Source organism: Maniola hyperantus, chromosome 10 (assembly GCF_902806685.2).
Source record: "Maniola hyperantus chromosome 10, iAphHyp1.2, whole genome shotgun sequence".
Classification (NCBI taxonomy): Eukaryota; Metazoa; Arthropoda; class Insecta; order Lepidoptera; family Nymphalidae; genus Maniola; species Maniola hyperantus.
The window spans coordinates 9,560,804-9,578,392 of NC_048545.1; the positions used below are offsets into that span (position 1 = coordinate 9,560,804).

Genomic DNA, 17,589 nt, shown 5'->3' on the forward strand with positions numbered 1-17,589 from the left:
AACATACAGGTACATAATAATTATTTAGAAGTCCAGAAAAATGTATCGTAATGGTAGGTACCCCTTCTTCATGCTTGTGGCAAACAACATAAAGCAACCATGCAACCATAAGCAAACACCACAGAGTGCGGTGCGGTGCGTTGCACTGCGATGCGGTGCGGTGCGTTGCGGTCGTTGTGGTCCACTGCGCTACGGTGCAGTGTAGCAATTTGCTATTGCGCTGGAACCATGTCTCATTGACATCGAAATGACGTCATTTTGACGTCAGCCGAAATAAAAATATACCATCAGCTCCAATGATATCATAACTCTATGATCAGCTCGAAACTTCAGTCTAGTGCTGACGTCACTAAAATGGTGACCACGCGTATTAGCAATTTGCGGGACTTACAGCTGAGATGAGAATCATAAATTCTTGTCATAAATAATTGTTCCATTTGAGTAGTTATCGGATGTGAGCCATAGATTAATAATTAGGTAGGTATTGGTCTCGATGCTATGAGCTTTGTATAGCGGCTTTTGAACCAAATTAATCGGCCGAGTAAGAGTAGTTAAAAAATTGCCGAGTATGCCGAGTATCGAGTAATAAACGAGTACTAGGCCCATCTGTAGTAGCTTGTTTCAATTTATTTTTAACCGACTTCAAAAAAAGGAGGAGGTTCTCAATTCGACTGTGTTTTTTTTTGTATGTTTGTTACGTGATTACTCCGTCAATTATGAACAGATGATGATGATTTTTGTTTTTTTTTGTTTTGTAAGACATACTTTAGAGGTGGTCCCATTTCAATTTTGGTAAAGATCTGATGAATATCTTTGGAGATGGAGAACGGAACTCCTCAATGGACAAGCGTAAAATGCTCGCGTGAACCATAGGTACCTACTTTTGACATAACAGTTGACCCGAGAGTTAAAATGGAGTCATTTTTACGGACTATGATCGGTAGACGTACCTACGTTCTTAGGGGTTATAAATTAGCATCTTATTGGAATCTAAGTTTTGTATGGCATCCATAATATTATACTAATAATTTAATCTTGATTGATATCGAACATATTTTAATCGATAACGATATAAATAGACGATTTCAAAAGATATTTAACAAGACGTAATGCATTTTTGCTTTGCAATCAGAACAGAAGAGACAAAATACTATCGCTAAAATGTATATTCTTTTAATTTACCTTAGTTGTCTTTTAATACAAACAGAAGGTAGGTACCAATCAATCTTTTCACAAAGCAAATCCGTTACGATACCCACTTAAAGTTCGAAGTACCTACCTAGGTACCTCTAATGAAATTAAATCAAACTTACTAGGATCACAACGTATAATAGGAGGTACGAAAGTCCCTCGTGGGTTCGGAAGATTTCATGCATCGCTCCAAGACCTTACTGGCAATCACGTCTGTGGTGGTGCAATTATATCACACAGGCACTTAGCAACTGCCGCGCATTGTGTTATTGGGTGAGTTGTATGTTTATTTTACTTGAATTTCAGTTTTAAATTGCCGATTTGAGAAGATCCTTCCAAATTAGCCTATTTATTTGAAGACCGCATTGTCACTCAGGTGAAATCATCATCATCATCAACAACCCATCGCCAGCTCACTACTGGCTACCAGTCCACCACGCTCGCAGTTAGCTAATTTGTCGTACAATAAAAATAAAAATAAAATAAGCATTTTAGTTAAACTCTAAACCCGTATTCATGTCATGTAATTTTCAGAACTAAGCCTGAATACATAAAAGTTGTGGTTGGTACAACTGATTTAGATAGAGGGGGATTGAAATACGAAGTTAAATCAATACACGTACATGAAAAGTACAATATCAGTCTTAAATTAAATGATATTGCAGTCTTGGAGATTAAAGAATTGTTCGATTCGGAAAAAGTCGAAATACTACGACTTGATGATAAGGAACTACAGGAACATGACATTGTCCTTTTGACTGGTTTCGGAGCTAAAGAGGTACCTATTAACTGACGATAATGTACCTGAGTACTTTTATAAATTGAAGGAACTACCTATCATGTCATTGATAGAAATCATAATAATTAAAATCTGAATTTAGAATAAACCGATTATTGTGTCATTGTTTCTTACAATAAAGTATGATGATAAACTTTCGAATTTTACTACACGTAGCCACACGGAGAATCCAGCCGTAGAATGTACGCGTTGAATATAAAGGTATTCAATCAGGAAACTTGTCAATTTGCAATGCGATACAACAGAGAAGTATTTGATAGCATGCTCTGCACATTTTCGAGGATTGGTCAAGGTGGCTGTCACGTAAGTACCAAAAATAACAGACTGATATTAACTTTGGATTTCCACGAGTATTTTAATTTCTAAGGAAATTTTTACTATTTTGCTTGAAGTTAATGCGTAAGTTGCGAGGAATTTAAGTATCCTTAAAATTAATAAGAATAAGAATAATTTATTTTGAATTTAGAATTTAGACACAAGAAACAAGTTTTCTGCCCTCTGCACTAGGAAAACCCTGTATTGCAGAAGGCAGTTACAAGTTTTTTAAAAACTAAGGACTTAATATATTATATCTAATATTATACTAAAATTATAGGTAAGAGAACGAGTTTCCTACCCTCTGCACTAGGAAAAAACCTGTGTTGCAGAAAGGCAGTTACAAGTTTCCTAAAAACTAACCTAATAGAAATGTCATGAACATTAAATGAACATGAAGAATGTCAGAAACATTAATGTTAATGTAATTGTTGTAAATATTTTGTTCTAGGGAGATTCAGGAGGGCCCTTGACTAAGGATAACAAACTTGTTGGATTAGTTTCTTGGGGAATACCATGTGCAGTTGGCTTTCCGGATGTGCACACAAGGATTTCGTCTTATGTGCTGTGGATAAAGAGCATTATAGATAGAAAGCTTTGTAGTTATTGCCGCCCGAGAACACTTAAGACCGCAATGAATTTTAAAATTTACAAGAAATAAATGATGATGACGAAGTTCAACTTCCTACCTACTTAATCAAAATGATTGATAATGATGATACCAAAGATAAAGAAAATGTACTATCTACTTAACAGTATTAGGCAAGGAAGAAATGAAAAAATTTGGTGTATTATAAATTTGTAGTTTACTACAATTAAGTATATCAATTAAAAGATTCCTTGATCTTCGATCTATGTCATCTTTTTCAATTTCTTGATTTGCATGATGTTTACCTGCAAAACATTTTAAGTATAGTAATATTATATCACTTTACAACATTTTAAAATTAACTAGATTTAAAATTGGTTCTACCTTATAGGTCCGACTATAATTTTTTAATTCCATCAAAACTGCCATGACAGGTCGTCCATGGGCACATTGAAAAGGAGTTTTGCATCGAGCAAGCGAATTAATCATATTCAAACAATCATTTTTCGTTAGCTTATCCCCAAACTTAATTGCGTATCTACAAGCCTGGAAAAAATCAAGATTTACCAATAACTATAACTTATGCATTAAGTATGCATGTGTAAGAAAAGTAGGACCAAGATGAGAGCACCTTGAGGTGCACCAGAAGACCAGTTTCAACAGAAACACGTGATGTATTAAAATATTTCTTACCTCACTAAAAACAAGTTCCATTATTGATTTCGGATACAAGGAGACATTACCTCTCAGTGATTTAATTGCCCCAATTTGTTCTGAAATCAATTTCTTTACAGCTTTCATAACTATTTCGACCTGTAAAAGATGCATTTTACAGCAAATTTCTTTACTTACCTCTTGTCTCATTATTTCATTATTAACTATCTCAATAATGTACCTGTCTGGGATTTTTCCCTAGCATTGCTTTTGGTACAGCATTGAACAATATTTTATTCTCTGCCGTAAACGTCCATTGCAATCCAAATTGAGCTAATTTATCTTGATGATTGACTAAATAAAGATAATCATCTTTACTTAGTACAATTAATATAGGATCTATATCAATACTTTTCCAGTCACTGCCCTGTATGTAGTCTGCATGATAGAGCACGAATATTAAAATTACGGAAAATGCATGTACATATTATATTGAACTAATAAATAAATACAATGAGATTTACCTGATAAATTATTTTCGAGCCTGACTCTTTCATCTACAGCATGCTGGTCAAACAACACAAAGAATTCGGAAGATTTGCCAGTTTGTACTGACCTACCGTTTAAAACAACAGCAATAAATTTACGATCTACTTGGCCTAAAACCTGAAATAAAAAAGATGCCTGGTATATCTTTTACCGTTACATCGATATTAGACGTATATTATGAATTTAATACAAATTAATGCGACAACTTTAGCTCTCATTAACGACAAAGAATCGAATGTTAGATCAGCATTCTGTTTTTGTATATCAGTGTTGACTTTTTCTATGTGCTTCGAAAAAAGATTTTTGACATTTTGTACTTCTGGTTCAAATATTTCTGTATTTAATAAAACATCATTTGCGAAGTTGGTATAAATCATCTGAAATCAAAGTTTGGATTAAATGACACTTATTAATCTTTAAAATATTATAATATTCTGGAGTCCGCTTACATCTTTATAGTATACATCGTCATCATTATATAAATACGCATTCTGAAGTTTACAAAGGTTGTCCGCTATCGGAGACATACCTAAAATGATTTTAGTTTGTGATTAACCGTAAACAATACATACGTACATGAAACAATAGTATCCCAACGAATTTTAAGAAATTTACCTTTTGGTAAAAAACGATGACGACTTTTTATTTGAAAGCTGTAAATTTTGTCACCATGATTTTTATCCCTATCTATCTGTAGTGATTGTGTTTCCTGGCCTGAATTACGTTTTAATCCAACATTTTGAATGAGCTTGTCTACTTTATCTTCCAATGATTCCTTGCAATTTGTAAAAATATTCAATCTTTGAATAGAATGACTGGTATTTACATTTTGATTGCTTTCAAAATCGTTTGCTTGTTGTAAATCATTATTAATATTCGAAATTCCATTTTTAACCAAACTATGATCAGAATGTGTTACACTGTCTCTTCTATTAACAAAAGTGTTTTCAAATTCTTTCTCAAAGTCTCGTAGTTCATTACTGTGGCAATGTGGTTCTATGTCATGAGGCATTATTTCTGTACTGTCGCTTTCGGATTCAAGTATTATAAGGTTTTCCTTTTCAATTTGACGGTTATTACTTTCGTTATCAACTATTTCCTGCATCTCTGATGGATGTACCTCTTCTGAATAATAATAGGCACTTGATGTATTGCATATTTGTAAAGAATATGTCTTATTTATTGCGTTGTTATCAGTATGATATAATGACCTCTTATTACCGCCTTCAAGGTTATATGTATTACCGAAATAGAACGATTGAGTATGGTTGTCAACTTGTGGCAAATTATAGTTCATAGAATGAAAAGTTTCACTTCTACAATTAATTATTTCGTGGCTACCAGTCATCTCAATAGTATATGAATAGCCTGGAGGTTTCTGATTATAATATCTGTTTAAGAAATTACAATTCGAAATCTCTTTGCTACTTTTATCTACGGGCAATTTTGCTGGTTTATTATAATTATTTTCTTTTGAAATTGCAAATTGCTCTTGGTCATGTAGAAAGAAATTATTACGTGAAGCCTCACTGATAAAGTAACCCATCCTTTTGACTGCTTCAGCGTTATTATTGTGGCTATTATATGTTCCTATAGGAATATCAGTTTCGTTATAAGTATTATTCATTTCCCTTTCATCTATAAAAAAATTTATAAAGTATCAGGTACTAATAAATAAAATTATTAAAAAAATTGAGCTCTTAAAAATTCTTACAGGGCTGTCTACAAAGTGTTCGAGTATTTTTATATTCTTTCACGTTATACTGGCTCGTAATTACTGCTTTAATAAGATCATATGATTTTACAATCTGATAATTTAAATTATTAACTTTGTTATAATTTCCTGAAATATAAACATTTGACATTGTGCGATTCAAATTTTCATCTGCTTTTTTATACAATGATAATGTTGCAGTGTCTTTTGTAATTGTTTGATACTGACTTTCATTATTAATAAAACTATACACATCATTTTTTGCACAGCTATTATTATACTCTTTGAAAATATTTTTATCTGTTGACTTGAGCACTCTTTGTTTTAGGTATTTAATCCGTTTTCGCACTGTTTTTGTAGGTGATTCAAACCTCTTACTAAGTGAATCGTTGAAGTTAATGTGTTTATTCGTTTTAACAGACTTCTTAAATTTCTTATTTGTTTTAACAGGTTTCTTAAACTTCTTTTTTTCTGAAATCTGTAGATTTATCTTATCTCCACCATTATTTCTTGAAATGTTGATTAAAGAGTTTTGATGATTAAAGTTTTGCTCTGATGTTTGTTCTACTTGTTTCTTAGTTTTCTTTATTTTGGAAACCTTTCGCTTCAGTCCTATATTTGTTAAATCCTGCATCTGTAAATCCTTTATACTATTCAAATTAATTGGTTGTTGCATTAACTTGTCTTCTGATGTTTTTCTAGTGGAATATTTAGGATAGTCTCTTGAGTGACATGGCTTATTAGTTTCAGTCTTATTGTTTAATATTCTTTGCATTGAAAGATCTTTCTTTTTCTTCCGATTTCTTTTCAAAATTTTACCTACAATAAAAGCAATATTACAAAACTGGTCTACTAAGAAAATGTTTTAAAACGTCTATAGGTATTTTTTTTTTAAATCTTCCAACAAGTTTACCTTTAACACCATTTTGTAGTTGAGAAATTTTCTGTGGCTTATTTTTATTATTTAATATTTTTTCCATAATTCCTTTTATTTCTGTCCTTGTATCTAATTTCTTTTCTGCATTTCCTATTTTATTTATCTCTTGTTTTTTAGTTACCAAACCACCACTATAAAACTGGATAAGTTTTTCAATTAATTTATTGACTTCCTTCCAATCTTTAAATTCAACTAAAGATTTTTCAGAGTTATAATTCATGTCATAATCATAAAATGGACATGTTATAAATATATAGTAAAATGGGATATTCGAATTAAAATAATTATTTCCATCTTCATCATGCTAGGAAAAGTAATATTAAATGCAAATTTTAATACTTACTAAATTACATTATTTAAATATTAAATACTAAATAAACAAGTAATAAAATAACGAATTATAACAGTTAAAATATTACCATATTTTTTGTTTTATAATTTATTGTATTAAATTTAGATAATTTTTCGTTTAATTTCCTGTGTAAAATTGATTTGTTGATAATTTTGCCATTTATATAAATCCATTGGTGATCATTATTTGATTCTGTATTATTTTTACCAATAATAGCTTTAACTTTGTATTCATTTTTCTCTATTTTTAATTCTTGAAAATCTTTCTCACTTATTTGAAAAACTGACCGTATAGTATCATGCATGGTACTATTTTTATGTATTTGAAGAATAATATCATTTTGCGAATCATCTCTTAAACTAATAGATACATTGCAATGCACGAGCGATAACTGTTGTAGTGCTATTTTAATGTTTTGTAATTCATTCCGTGTATCTATTGATTTTCTTTGAATATTTAAATTATACAGAAATCCTTTTATTTCTACCTGCAATAAAATAGAGTAAATTGATAATAAGTAATATCATAGAGCTGATTTACAGCTTATCAGCTTTCGACTGAAGAGTAGGTATTCGTTTTTTTATACAAAGGAAAGTTAAGTACTTACTGTAGAACCTTTGGATGGTCTGGATGTAGTTTTACATATTTCTTTCTCTTTACTATTAAAGAATGTTTTCATCCAAGTATCATTTGAATTTTCATGTCGTGAAGTTATTTTAACACATTGCGAGACTTCAATAATGCTTGCCAGAGATAGGCCTCTATACCCGTACTTATCCGGTGCAGATTTTAAGGTGGTTATATCAACATATTTACTAGTAGCATACTTTTGCCCTAGCAAGCTAAAATTATCTTTTAGGATACCATTGCCGTTATCCAATACCTGAATGAAATTTTCTTGAATACAAACTCTTATTGCAATAGAAGAAGACGCAGCGTCAAGTGAATTATACACCTAAAATTGATTTTAAAATTGAAATCATTATTCCTACTACTACCAATAAAGTTAAAGAATTAAGTACCAGTTCTTCTATCACTCGTTTGAAATTGTTGATATGAATAGAAGCACACAATAAACTTTGTTCGACTATTGATATTTTTTTCATAGCCATATTTTTTAAACAATAAATATCATAAAATAATATCGACTTAAAATAATTGAAGTATTCTACCTATTTTTGATTTTCTCTTGTTTCAATTTTGATTAGTATTCGACATTCAAACCTAACAAACATTTAAACTTTATGTTCCCGGATACTTTTATAATTTATACTTACGTAGGTACCTTCTATTAAAATGGACTTTATGTTAATAATTAATTAACTAAATGCAATAATTTCATATTACATCTTCTATTAATTTACTATTCTAGTCTATACCTAAAAATTATTGTAATAGGTATGGGTGCGATTTTTACATAATTTGTTCATCAATCGAAAATTCAAATGAAGAAAAGAAAAAATAAGTTCATCCAGTATAATCAAGGGCCAGAGACTATTTGCTTTTTTTTACGTGATTGTCAACTTTTTAAAGAATAAACCCGAATATTTTTTTTTTTTAAAATTTATTTTACGGCCCTGGATAACAGTCTTTTAAGGCCTTTCAAAAATTTACAAATACTAAAAATACAAAATTGCTAATAACTAATTAGTCTAACGTTTTTACACTTTATTTATAGTATTGCATATATAATTAAAAATAGACTTAAAATATGACGTTTTACACAACAAGTCCTTTACATGGCGGGGAAAATCAATTTTTTGTTTTTGTTCCATATTTATAGTGTTTAATAAGTCTTTGTATGCCAAAAGCTGGACATTTGAGTATCATATGCTTAACATCAGCCTCCTCATATTCACAATAGTTGCATTTTTTACTGTTTAGTATTTTTATTTTATTCAGGTGTGTTGGCACCAGACAGTGACCAAATCTCAGTCTATTCATTAATGATGTAAATTTTCTAGATTCACACTTCGTTTTGAAATACCATGGTTGTATTGGTATTTCCTTTTGAATTTCCGCATACCATTTTCCTTTATTTTTATTAGTCACATCCCACACTTCACTCCACAATTTCTTTTGTCTTATTTTAATTGTATTGCATAAATCCGTAAATGGCACTTTGATGCTACTTGAACAATCTTCATAAAAATTACTTCTTCTTGTAGCAGAATCAACCACTTCATTTCCTGTTATGCCTCTGTGGGAGGGTACCCAAACAAATTCTATATTGATTCCACTTTGTTTTAAATTAAGTAAACCCGAATAAACCAAACAAAGAACAAAGAACATAGATTCGTGCAAAGAACTAAACTAATGCTGCGTATACACGGTGCATGTAACCGATGCAAGTAGCATTTACGCAACTTGCACTGTGTTTAAACCCGCGTGGTTTCCCTATCTAACTATACACGGTGCATAAGTCTATCCCGCTCAAGTAAACCCGCGTGGTTTACTTGAGCGGGATAGACTCATGCACCGTGTATAGTTATGTACCATCATTTTTTTTATTTTCATTCACGGAAAGCAGCTGTAAAAGTAGGCTACAAAGTCAAGTTAAACCCTCAAGGGTACTGTATAGAACAGATCAATGAAGGGGAGGTGTTAGGTAGGAACCCAAAAGGTAAATAGCGGGCGATTTTATGAAATTAATTGTAAACTGCTAGTCTTAAAAGTATTTAAGTAATAAATTATAGTGCTTATAGTCCGTAAATAGTAGATTATTCAACATGGGGGTAATGAAATGTCTTACATTACGGGCGCCGGGATAAATCAAAAGGGTAGGGAGGTATTGTAGAATTTGTAGAGTACCTAGGTAATAACTCCCGGGCGGAGCGAGGATGACTTTTGCATCTAGAATCCTGAGTATTCCTGAGTGAAGCATGGGGTTTAGAGGTGCCCAAGACGTAGACAGCATTACCCACGCGTTCAATACTCTACTTTTCACACCTCGTGAAAAAAATATCTTGGTGGGTATGCTTAGATAAATACCTAGTTACTTATCTGTTTTTTAAAAGTTTCTGGGAGCAAATCGCTTACATTAAACTTTGAGCATCTATTTTACATTTTAATAGTTTCCGGATTCAAACAGCTATCATCGTCGTCACTAGACATTTTTATTTCAAGAATTTCAATAACACCACAGTAAAATAAAATTGTTATAACGTTTCGCAGTTAAGTTTTGGAGGGAATTTTAAATAATCACTTTGTGGTTCATCGTTCTGGCGAGTGAAAGGGACATCATGACTCATCGAAGCGAGACAGCAAAATTCACGAGTGAGAGAGACGCCGTCAAAACGAGATAACTATATTTTGATTGAACTAAAAACTCATTAATAATAAAAACCTCCTTGGAAGGAACAAAATTTTCTTCGGATGCGGGATCAAAGACCCATAGATCTAACCTACCATGAACCTATCTAATCGCTACGGGGATGTTCTAAATTCAAAATCTTCCCGGCGTATTTTTTGTAATTATTAAAAATTAACGTAAAATTAAAAATAACTGGCCAAGTGCGTATCAGAACCTTCCTTAGGTAGTTATGCGTGTTCTGAAATAATTTAAGAACATGCATAAGTCCGTAAGTAGTCATCCTAGCTGCTAAAAACGTTGGTGGTACCTATTATTACACTATATCAGAAACTCTCGCTAAGTGCCAACTACAACTGTGTAAAGTTTCCAATCAATTCGATCCACGATACGTGAACGTATAAAAAAACCGGCCAAGTGCGAGTCAGACTCGCGCACGAAGGGTTCCGTACCATTATCAGCTACAAAAACGTGCAAAAAACAACATATTTTGTTGTATGGGAGTCGAGCCACCTTAATACCTATTTATTTTATTCTGTTTTTTAGTTATAGCGGTAACAGAAATACATTATCTGTGAAAATTCAACTGTCTAACCATCATGGTTCATGAGATATATACAGTCTGGTGACAGACAGATTTTATTACACAGATGAAGCAAAACAATGGAGCCACAGCGTTAGTTTGATAAGGGAAGGTTACACTACCTACGTTCATTAAAAGTTCATGTGCAAACCATCGATTGGTGTTTCAACCCTGAACCCAGCCTGGGGGTCGAAGTTGCTACTATAGCTGGACACTCAATAGTTATCCAATGATACATCGTAATGAACGTTACGTGAACTAGTTACGTGGAAATATTTTATTATTGACACAATTAATATTTAGGTACCCTACCTACTTTATTAGTTTAAACTTGGTGCAACTCGAACGCAATTACTTAGTTATACAAAAATAAATACCTAGGTGTCTATAAATGTGTGACCATGTTAAGTTGACAGTTTGATAAACACAAAAATAATTCTTTTGCATATTCTAACTCTACTAAATATTGTATGTAACAAGAAAAAGAGATTAATTATTAAATAAATATTTAAATTGTTTTAATAAATACCTACGTAATACGTAAAATATTATGACGAATATTAGTTTAGAAGAGGAAATAAAATTGTTTTGGGAGTACATAAAACGGTGAGAACTGGTGTGTGTACCACGTGTTTTGTGTATGCACTGCACCTATTTTGCAAAATGCACTTTTTACTGAGTTTTTATTAAGTATTTAGGGCGATTACGCACTAGATCCGACTTCCGTCATCCGATTATTTCTCCGTCATCCATCATATCGGACGTACCTATAACGTATAGCTATGTCACTGAATAGCGTGGGCTCAAGGGCTAACTTGTATCTGAATAAAAAAAATAAAAGAACCACGTTCAAATCCTTCCAAATTAACCCACAGGAATCAAACTCGGACGTGCCAGTTATAAGGCAAAACCATGATGGCGTACCATTGCACATCGTCCGCGTGGATATACTTACCTAAGTTTATTGAAAACCGCGGAAGAACTCTTTGATTTTCCGGGACAAAAATAGGTAGGTATACCTACATAGCTTATGTTTGTTGTAGGATGCAAGCTATCTATTTAGGTACCAAATGGATGATACCGTTCGACTTCGTCCACGAGGATTCAGGTCTTTTAAAATCTGACAAACTGTAGCCTATATCCGTCCCCGGGTAACTCTGTACCTTTTTCAAAATCGGTTGAGTGGAGTAGCCAACAAATGCTAGCAGACAGACGCACTTTTGCATTTATAATATTAGTAGGATGGACTTGTCAACCAAAAGAAATAGTAATAGAAAAGTTTTTTATCCAAAATCCAAAAAAACTTATAAAAGTGCTTTCGAGTCGTCAAGTGAATCTACAATAGCGTGTATAATCCGCGACAGGTTGAGATGGCAATCGGGGTATGAGGCGAGCGGACGCCCCGCACACCCACGCTCGCCCGCACCGGGTTAGCGCAGGTGTGCGGGTTCCTTCCCCGATTGTCATCTCGACCCGTTGCGTACTAGGTATGTATTTGGTAACACGGAGTTGATTAGGTAGATAACCTTACAGTATTTTTCTTAAATACGAAGTTAAAGTACCTAAGAACCACCTAAGAACCTAGTACGTATCTACAATTACCCTTTTGGCTACATTCCAAAGTTTTGACGAATATCTTATCGCTCGGGATGGCACGGTGTCATTTATTCTTGCAAAACAATGTCCTGCAGATAACTGTAGGCCTACACGGAAATATGTCTCCTACTGACTGTATGTCAGTCCCTGTTATAAATAGTGCAATAGATCAGGATACTGCATTAGTCCTGCGTAGAAGATTGTTCGGTGAAGAACAGGACTATTTAAGGTAAGAAACTACTAATATTAATTTTTAGTATCTTCCAACTTAGTCGTCTACCATTTAGATGCATTCCAGTTTTACGTCAGGCATTTTTAAAGTAAAGTTATATTGAAATTTTAACTTTCCCACCAAAACAACAGCAAAAAGCAATACCTTATATGGTCTAATTTAGGTACAAAGTAAGAATACTGTCTTGTGTAATCCAAAGTATGTTTTTGGTGGTCAATTTTCACTTAGTTATCTAACGGTCATGTCCAACTGTCATGTCCCCATAACTTAGTTATTTGTATTAGGTACTTAATTAATTTGGCATTTCCTCAGCATTTACCTACTTACTATTTAATCCAGATTTTGATATTACTCTGTCAAAATGTAAGCCGGTTAACCGGTTAGATAACCGGTTCAGCTAATTTTAAAAAATCGATCAAGTAAGAGTCGGCCTTGGACATAAAGGGTTCTGTACCATCGTACAAGAAATAACACTTTTTTTCCATGGTGGCCTTATTAAAATGTTCATTATTATTGTTGTTAAAGTGGCAATCGAAAATTCTGTGAAATTTTTAATTTTCTACCTATAACGGTTAGGTAGGTACAGCCTGCTGACAGGCGGACGGATGGACGGACAGACAGTAGGGCCCCGTTGGCACCATTCATATACGGAACCTTAAAAAGCAGGCTACAAAGCACAAAAGGAATTCCAATGCGTGATCAATGCAACTCTTTTTGATAAACAAACTCCGTTCTAGATTTAGTAGGTAAGTATAGGTACTTTGGCTCGAAACATTTTTATAGTTTCTTTTAAAATTTTAATTCTATCTAAGTAATCCTTTATTTCAGATGACGTATAAAATCATATTGATCTCTGTTGTCATAGTTTCGGCGCTATGCGCTGAAATACCATCTCATTTAACACTAGACAAACAAGCCAACATAAAGCCAGATGTAGCTGAAGCCATAGAAACACATGCGGTTTACAAGAAACCCTTGAAGCCAGAGTTAGAACATCACCCAGTGTATAGAGCAGAGGAACTTAAGACGGGTCGTGCAAGGATTGAACCAGTGAGGGCCAAAGGTCCTATTGTTAAACATGACATGCTAGCTGACGAACCTACGCTAGCTTCTGATGTTGAGAAAGCTGTGAGTATCCTTAGAATTTTATCTTTAATTTATTATACTTATCGTCACTTATTTCATAGGATCACTTCGTTGTCCGTCTGTCTGTATGTATGTCTGATAACATCCTTTTTCTAAGGAATGCTTGGAGGTGTCAAGTCGAAATTATTATCAAATACTTATAAAGAACTACTTTCCCTCGAAAAAATCAAGCTTCTAAAGTCAACGCAATCAAAAAATTACGGCCATTTATGCCGCATACAACTTACTATGCTAGCTGTGATAGCCTAGTGGTTAGGACGTTCGCCTTCTAATCGGAGGTCGGGGTTCGATCCCGGAAATGCACATTGCACATTAACTTTACGGAGTTATGTGCGGTTTTAAGTAATTAAAATATATCACTTGCTTTACGGTGAAGGAAAACGTGAGGAAACCTGCATGCCTGAGAGTTCCCCATAATGTTCTCAAAGATGTGTGAAGTCTACCAATTCGCACATGGCCAGCGTGGTAGACTATGGCCAAAACCCTTTTCTCTGAGAGGAGACCCGTGCTCTATAGTGAGCCGCCTATGGGTTGATCATGATAATGATGAAATAATTAAATTAATTTTGTTGAGCTAGAATCATCGCACACGTAAAGAAAAAAATCGAAAAGCGTTAGTTTGTAATTATATCACACAAAAAATATTTTGTTTTACAATTACAAACTTAGGTACATTTGCAGTTGGAGATAATAATATACTTAATATGCAACAAAATAATTACCTATAAAGTTCACGTATCCTTCCAAGTTACAGTGCGCTAGTCCAACTTGCACTCTGCCGATTTTTTAAAGCATAATGAGTAATTTGAGTCATACCCAAGTAACAAAGACTTCTCGTTTATTTCAGGATAATTATGGATTCTCCAATCCCGTAGAAGTAGCTTATCCTGATATTCCTTACGCCCCTGGCTACGGTTATGGTAATGGATTTACGGGACCAAATGGGTTCGTAACGTTTCTTTATACCTAGCTTATGCTCGTGACTTTATCCGCGTAGACTACACAAATTTCAAGCCCTCTATTTCACCCCCTTAGGGGTTGAATTTTCAAAAATCCTTTCTTAGCGGATACCTACGTCATAATAGCTATCTGCATGCCTTTCAGCCCGATCCGTCCAGTAGTTTGAGCTGTGCGTTGATAGATCAGTCAGTCAGTCAATCAGTCACCTTTTCCTTTTATATATTTAGATTTAGATTTGTGAATTTATATAAAGGTTAATTCTAAAGCTTAGGTATATCTTTTCTATCTTTTATTTCAGTTATGATTTGTACAATCCCAGTGATTACTACATGGAACCTGATACTTCGGCCACTGGATTACTTTGGAGTCAAGTACCAGATTCTAGGGTTTGTTTAACTTACCTACTTTTTTACTGGTCATAAGTTGGTATATTGGGTGCGTCATTGTTAGGATTCCTTACCTCAAAAGGAAAAACGGAACCCTTATAAGATCACTTTGTTGTCTGTCGGTCTGTCAAGAAACCTACAGGGTACTTCCCGTTGACCTAGAATCATGAAATTTGGCAGGTAGGTAGATCTTATAGCTGACATCGAAGAAAAATTGAAAACCGTAAATTTGTGGTTACATCACACAAAAAAATTTAAACTGTGGTCACGAACTAATAATTAGTATTTTCAATTTTCTAAGTAAGATAACTAGGTATATCAAGTGGGGTATCATATGAAAGGTCTTCATCTGTGCATTCTAAAACAGATTTTTATTTATTTTTATGCCTCATAGTTTTTGAATTATCGTGCAAAATGTAGAAAAAAATTAGACTGTACTACGGAACCCTCGGTGCGCGAGCCTGACTCGCACTTGGCCGGTTTTTTTTTAATAAAAGCCAATCCCCTCCAGAGTCCAACTATGCGAAAGGGGTATGTGCACTCATCCGTATTCGGTTCGTATCCGTGATTCTTCCAAGTGGCCGTCATACGCACACCGCACACGTAAATACGTACATACACACGTAACAAGCTTTTTGTACAGTTATATATATTATCTTACTACTAATAACTAAGTACAAATCTATTGATTATACAAAAACATATTTCTAAATAAAACGGCACAATGGTGGTAGGTAATTTATTCGTATTTTAGTTTATGTTTGATGTAAATACACTTAATTATCATGAAGCTTTTTTAATTCGAAGCCCATAAATTCTTTGGAATGGGAGTCTAGAGTTAATTGCCACGGGCGCCGCGGAAGAAGGTTTCACTCGAATATTTTGAGCTAAATATGTTTCTAATTATTTGCAGACGCTCATAAGCTACGCAGGCAAGACTATCAGCTGGCTTTTCAGCAGTGTTTTCGTCCTCATGCTTGGCTCTCTCATCACCGTAGGAGTTTGTAGTTACACACATATCTGCAGCATCACTTTCGACGGCGTGGGGCCAATCCACGAGGAGATGAGATCTTTGATCACACCAGAGCGATTGGACAGGATAGGCAAAGCTGCAGACTTTGTGAAGACGGCCATTGATAGATATCAAAAGATACAAACAGTAGCTGAGCCGGGGACAAGAAAACGTCGTTCATCTTTTTTTTGAAAACTTAGATTTTTAACATTAAATAGTACTTCCATACTTTACCATTTTCCTTTTCTTTTATTTCTTAACACAAATGAGCTCGGCTCGGTGGTTATTTTCAGTGTTACCGCCGTACTCAGAGTCGCCAATCGTTACTTAAGATTGAGTTAAAACGAGACAGATTTATGTAAGAGACATAGCTCTGTCTCGTTTAACTCAATCTTAATTAGTAACGATTAAGCGACTCTGAGTACAGCTGTTAGACACAGAGTTAGATCACCCCACTGTTGTTCATAATAATAATATTAACATTAAGTACAAACTTTGTACCTAGACGATAAATATAATATATATCTGATAGGATAGGCCTGTAGTCAGATATCACGTCAGTACCTACATAATCAAGAGTGGAAATATCCACTAGCACAGCCACTAGTACGCGACAGGTTGAGATTGCAATCGGGGTGGGGACGCCCCTCACACCCGCACAGCCCTCGCGCTAGCCCGGTGTGGGATAGCGCGGGTGAGATCCGGTTGTGCGGGGCGTCCTCCCGCCTCACACCCCGATTGTCATCTCGACCTGTCGTGTACTTATAGGTAAGTACAAGTTTGTTTTGCTTCCAGCACACTATTAGGGGTAGGTACTTCCGATTTCCATTACGATGATTTGATATGTGTAGGTAATCATAAGGCCATTCAAATTACTGTTTACGAACTATGCAGCAATCACATTACTAGAAATTCAATGTACTTAGGTGGAATTTGAAATAATAAACATATTAGCCAGAAACTCAAAAACCCCCTAAAAAGAAAACAAGTACCTACCTACAAGTTATTAAAGCTATTAGTTCTATGCAAGGAGGTATAGAATAGGCGTCTTTTCGTGCTCTAATTACCTACCTATGACGTAGGTACTGTATAATAATTTTACGAACATAGGTATTGGCTATCCGATATTCTTGGTGACATATTGACTCTACTGTCTACATGATTGATGATTTCTATTCAGGTGTTCGATCCCGAGCACGCACCTCAACTTTTTTGACATAATGTGCATTTGAAGCATGCTTTAGCAATATCGTTTGCTTTATTA

At 34.1% G+C, this 17,589-nt stretch overlaps 3 protein-coding genes across 5 annotated transcripts; 2 read left to right on the forward strand and 1 right to left on the reverse strand.

The window, feature by feature from the left end:
- The first annotated feature begins 819 nt into the window (after positions 1-819).
- On the forward strand, positions 820-3,293 carry LOC117986114 (chymotrypsin-2-like). Its single transcript, XM_069501467.1, has 5 exons — positions 820-849; positions 1,208-1,464; positions 1,726-1,969; positions 2,147-2,293; positions 2,757-3,293. The coding sequence occupies exons 1-5, from the start codon at positions 820-822 to the stop codon at positions 2,964-2,966; spliced, it is 888 nt and encodes a 295-aa protein (XP_069357568.1). The 3' UTR covers positions 2,967-3,293.
- On the reverse strand, positions 3,099-8,212 carry LOC117986115 (DNA mismatch repair protein Mlh3-like). Its single transcript, XM_069501280.1, has 13 exons — positions 8,123-8,212; positions 7,708-8,055; positions 7,168-7,587; positions 6,725-7,052; positions 5,812-6,630; positions 4,713-5,735; positions 4,547-4,626; positions 4,304-4,474; positions 4,073-4,214; positions 3,790-3,986; positions 3,588-3,707; positions 3,279-3,440; positions 3,099-3,199 (listed from the first exon to the last, which is right to left on the reverse strand). The coding sequence occupies exons 1-13, from the start codon at positions 8,210-8,212 to the stop codon at positions 3,158-3,160; spliced, it is 3,942 nt and encodes a 1,313-aa protein (XP_069357381.1). The 3' UTR covers positions 3,099-3,157.
- A 2,739-nt stretch (positions 8,213-10,951) lies between these two features.
- On the forward strand, positions 10,952-16,553 carry LOC117985883 (uncharacterized). 3 transcript variants are annotated; one of them, XM_034972689.2, is made up of 7 exons: positions 11,285-11,599; positions 11,869-12,002; positions 12,685-12,818; positions 13,650-13,949; positions 14,815-14,912; positions 15,226-15,313; positions 16,227-16,553. In XM_034972689.2, the coding sequence occupies exons 4-7, from the start codon at positions 13,650-13,652 to the stop codon at positions 16,515-16,517; spliced, it is 777 nt and encodes a 258-aa protein (XP_034828580.1). In that variant the 5' UTR covers positions 11,285-11,599; positions 11,869-12,002; positions 12,685-12,818; the 3' UTR covers positions 16,518-16,553. The 3 variants fall into 3 exon arrangements, with proteins under 3 accessions (XP_069357406.1, XP_034828580.1, XP_069357407.1); XM_069501305.1 differs by lacking the exon at positions 12,685-12,818 and having other exon boundaries at positions 10,952-11,599; XM_069501306.1 differs by lacking the exons at positions 11,285-11,599; positions 11,869-12,002; positions 12,685-12,818 and adding an exon at positions 13,522-13,567.
- The last annotated feature ends 1,036 nt before the right edge of the window (positions 16,554-17,589 follow it).

Excerpts from the sequence above, each read along its gene's own strand:
- LOC117985883 (XM_069501305.1), top strand. The coding sequence starts at position 13,650 with ATGACGTATAAAATCATATTGATCTCTGTTGTCATAGTTTCGGCGCTA. Across the intron at positions 14,913-15,225 it reads GGATTTACGGGACCAAATGG|TTATGATTTGTACAATCCCA; the intron begins GTTCGTAACGTT and ends CTTTTATTTCAG. Across the intron at positions 15,314-16,226 it reads GTCAAGTACCAGATTCTAGG|ACGCTCATAAGCTACGCAGG; the intron begins GTTTGTTTAACT and ends AATTATTTGCAG.
- LOC117986114 (XM_069501467.1), top strand. The coding sequence starts at position 820 with ATGGAGAACGGAACTCCTCAATGGACAAGC. Across the intron at positions 1,465-1,725 it reads GCCGCGCATTGTGTTATTGG|AACTAAGCCTGAATACATAA; the intron begins GTGAGTTGTATG and ends TGTAATTTTCAG. Across the intron at positions 1,970-2,146 it reads CTGGTTTCGGAGCTAAAGAG|CCACACGGAGAATCCAGCCG; the intron begins GTACCTATTAAC and ends TACTACACGTAG.
- LOC117986115 (XM_069501280.1), bottom strand. The coding sequence starts at position 8,212 with ATGGCTATGAAAAAAATATCAATAGTCGAACAAAGTTTATTGTGTGCT. Across the intron at positions 3,708-3,789 it reads TAGGGAAAAATCCCAGACAG|GTCGAAATAGTTATGAAAGC; the intron begins GTACATTATTGA and ends CATCTTTTACAG. Across the intron at positions 3,200-3,278 it reads ATTATAGTCGGACCTATAAG|GTAAACATCATGCAAATCAA; the intron begins GTAGAACCAATT and ends AATGTTTTGCAG.